The 2,507-nt window shown below is 49.4% G+C and overlaps 1 protein-coding gene across 1 annotated transcript; it reads right to left on the reverse strand.

Annotated features, from left to right (window-relative positions):
* Positions 1-628: 628 nt before the first annotated feature.
* Positions 629-1,585, reverse strand: LOC102943084 (olfactory receptor 52B2). Its single transcript, XM_007070671.3, has one exon. It carries the CDS (start codon positions 1,583-1,585, stop codon positions 629-631), a length of 957 nt encoding a protein of 318 aa, XP_007070733.3.
* Positions 1,586-2,507: the final 922 nt, after the last annotated feature.

Genomic DNA, 2,507 nt, shown 5'->3' on the forward strand with positions numbered 1-2,507 from the left:
AAAAGGCTAAAAGATCATTAAGAACCATTAGGAAATGGATAAAAAATATTATTCTGCCACTATATAAATCCATGGTATGCGCACACCTTCAATAGTGTGTCCAGTTCTGGTTGCCCCGTCTGAAAAAAGGATTTTATATGTAACCCTTCTGCCTGTCAGAGTTGGCAGCAACAAGGGCCGGGGTCAGTATCTAGGGGTTCCATTCCAATAACACAATGGAAAACCGGCTCGAGCCCCCACCCAGTGATCTGGGACAAATATATACTAAGAGTGCAGCTCAGATGCAGCTTGTCACGGAGGAGATGCACACACCGTGCTCTCTCACAGGCTGATTTTACCTTTGTGCTTTCTTGGTTTGTTGTTTCCCTTCATCTTAGAACAGAGACTCATTCAGTCTGGCTGCCTTTTGTGGAAGAGAGCTGTGTTATTGTAGCCATGTCGGTGCCAGGATATTAAAGAGACAAGGTGAGGAGGGAATAGCTTTCATTGGACCCAACTTCTCTTGACGAGAGAGACCAGTTTTCGAGCTTACACAGTGTAAGTACATAGTTACAACATCCCTATAGTTCCAATGAAAACCTGGCTTTAATTTCCAAGTCCCAAAGCATTTTCTGTTGCCTCCTTTAGCTCAGCAGGAAGGTTTTGCTGCAACATCGATAAAATAGATCACCCGTTTCAGGATCTCTTTTGTTGTCACCGCATAAACGATGGGGTTTAACATGGGGGGAATGAGCAGATACAGGTTGGCCAGTAGGATGAGAATATAACCTGGGATGATGTGCCCGAACTGGTGTGCAAAATAGGAGAAAAATGACGGCATGTAGAACATCAGTATGACACAGACATGGGAGCCGCAGGTGCGGAGAGCCTTGAGCCGGGCGTCCTTGGAAGGGAGCCGGAAGACGGCCCTGAGGATCAACCCATAAGATACAGCAATGAGCACAGCATCCAAACCGATTGCTAAAATAGCCACGGCTACGCCATACCAGACATTGACTGTGACGTCATCACAGGCCAGCCGTGCTACGCCCATGTAGTCGCAATAGTTGTGAGGCAGGAGGTTGGTTCTGCAGAAATTCAGCCGCTTCACCAGAAAGATGAGAGGGAAAATGATACAGAAACTTCTTGTGACAATTGCCAGCCCCATCTTCCCGATCACAGACTTGGTTAGCACGGTGGTGTATCTCAGGGGGTCGCAGATAGCAACGTACCGATCAAACGCCATGGCCAGCAGGATGGCCGACTCGGCAGTAAAACTGACATGGATGAAGAACATCTGGGTCAGGCAGCCAGCAAAAGAAATTTCCCCTGCTCTAAACCAGAATAGAGCCAGCATCTTGGGCACTGTCGTGGTAGATAACAGCAGATCAGCAGCGGCCAGCATGGAGACAAATAGATACATTGGCTCATGGAGGCTTTGTTCTGTTAGTATGATGAATAGTAGGAGTGAGTTCCCAAAAAGTGTTGCAACGTACATCAGACAGAAGGGGATGGACATCCAGTCATGAGACTCCTCCGTACCCGGGATGCCGGTCAGGATGTAAGTTACAGGGTCAAAAAGAGTGTGATTGTCAGCTGGCATCATGTACCATCACTTGGATCTTTTATTCATTTTCCAATAACTAACAGCAAAAGAGAAAATCAGTGAGAACTTGAGGGTCAGCTAGGACTGGAATGCATTTGTTGAGAGAATCATAGATACCATCAAAAACTTCATTGTGTGACAGCTGCCTGTTAGGTGCACCATAATCCAGAAACACTCTTGTGATGGGGTGTAGAAACTCCACAGTAAGCTACAAGAGGCTGAGGGATTATTTTGGTCTCAGACAACCCCAGCCCACCAAACTTCCAGCAAATGCTTCATCTGTGGGAGCAATTAAAAGGCAGGGAATTAGCTTGTTTGGGTGGCAGAGTTGGAGGTGAGCAGACCTGCAGCCCACAGCTCTAGCAGACCAGAGGGAAGCCAAAGACTCTGACACAGCTGCCAAAAGGGGGCCTCCCCAAGAGAAGGGAGGGACACACCCCAGAGACAACCAGAGAGGGACGTTCCCTGTGGACTGTGGACATTGGTAACCCCCTCTTAGCCATTGTGGTTTGGGTTTCCCCACTAGGGGGAAACTTTGGACTAAGCTGACCCCAAGCGTGGTGGACAAGAGGAAGAGGCCCAGGAAGGACAGCCAGACTGTTGGTAGCCCAAAGGGCTGACCGGTGTAGTTGGAGGGCCCGGGATCGCCTCCACACAACCCACTTGGCAGTCACAAGCTGCAGCCATGACCATTAGGCCACGCTCCCCATGTGGGAACCATTACAACTCTCCTGCTACGGAAGGTCTCCATTCCAGAAGAGGGAAGATGGTTCGGATGGTTCTGGCCCCAGGTGACGCAGGGCGTGCCCTCCTGGTGTTGCTGTCCACAGCAGAATCTCTCCTCCGCACGTTTGCTACAGTCACTCTCAGGGCTCAAGCGGTGACTGTGAACGTGCGTTAAAGCAGCCACAGGACTGGTTCT

This window comes from Chelonia mydas, chromosome 1 (genome assembly GCF_015237465.2).
Source record: "Chelonia mydas isolate rCheMyd1 chromosome 1, rCheMyd1.pri.v2, whole genome shotgun sequence".
NCBI lineage: Eukaryota > Metazoa > Chordata > Testudines > Cheloniidae > Chelonia > Chelonia mydas.

Bases quoted from the DNA above. Each gene is read 5' to 3' on its own strand.
- LOC102943084 (XM_007070671.3), bottom strand. From the start codon at position 1,585: ATGATGCCAGCTGACAATCACACTCTTTTTGACCCTGTAACTTACATC.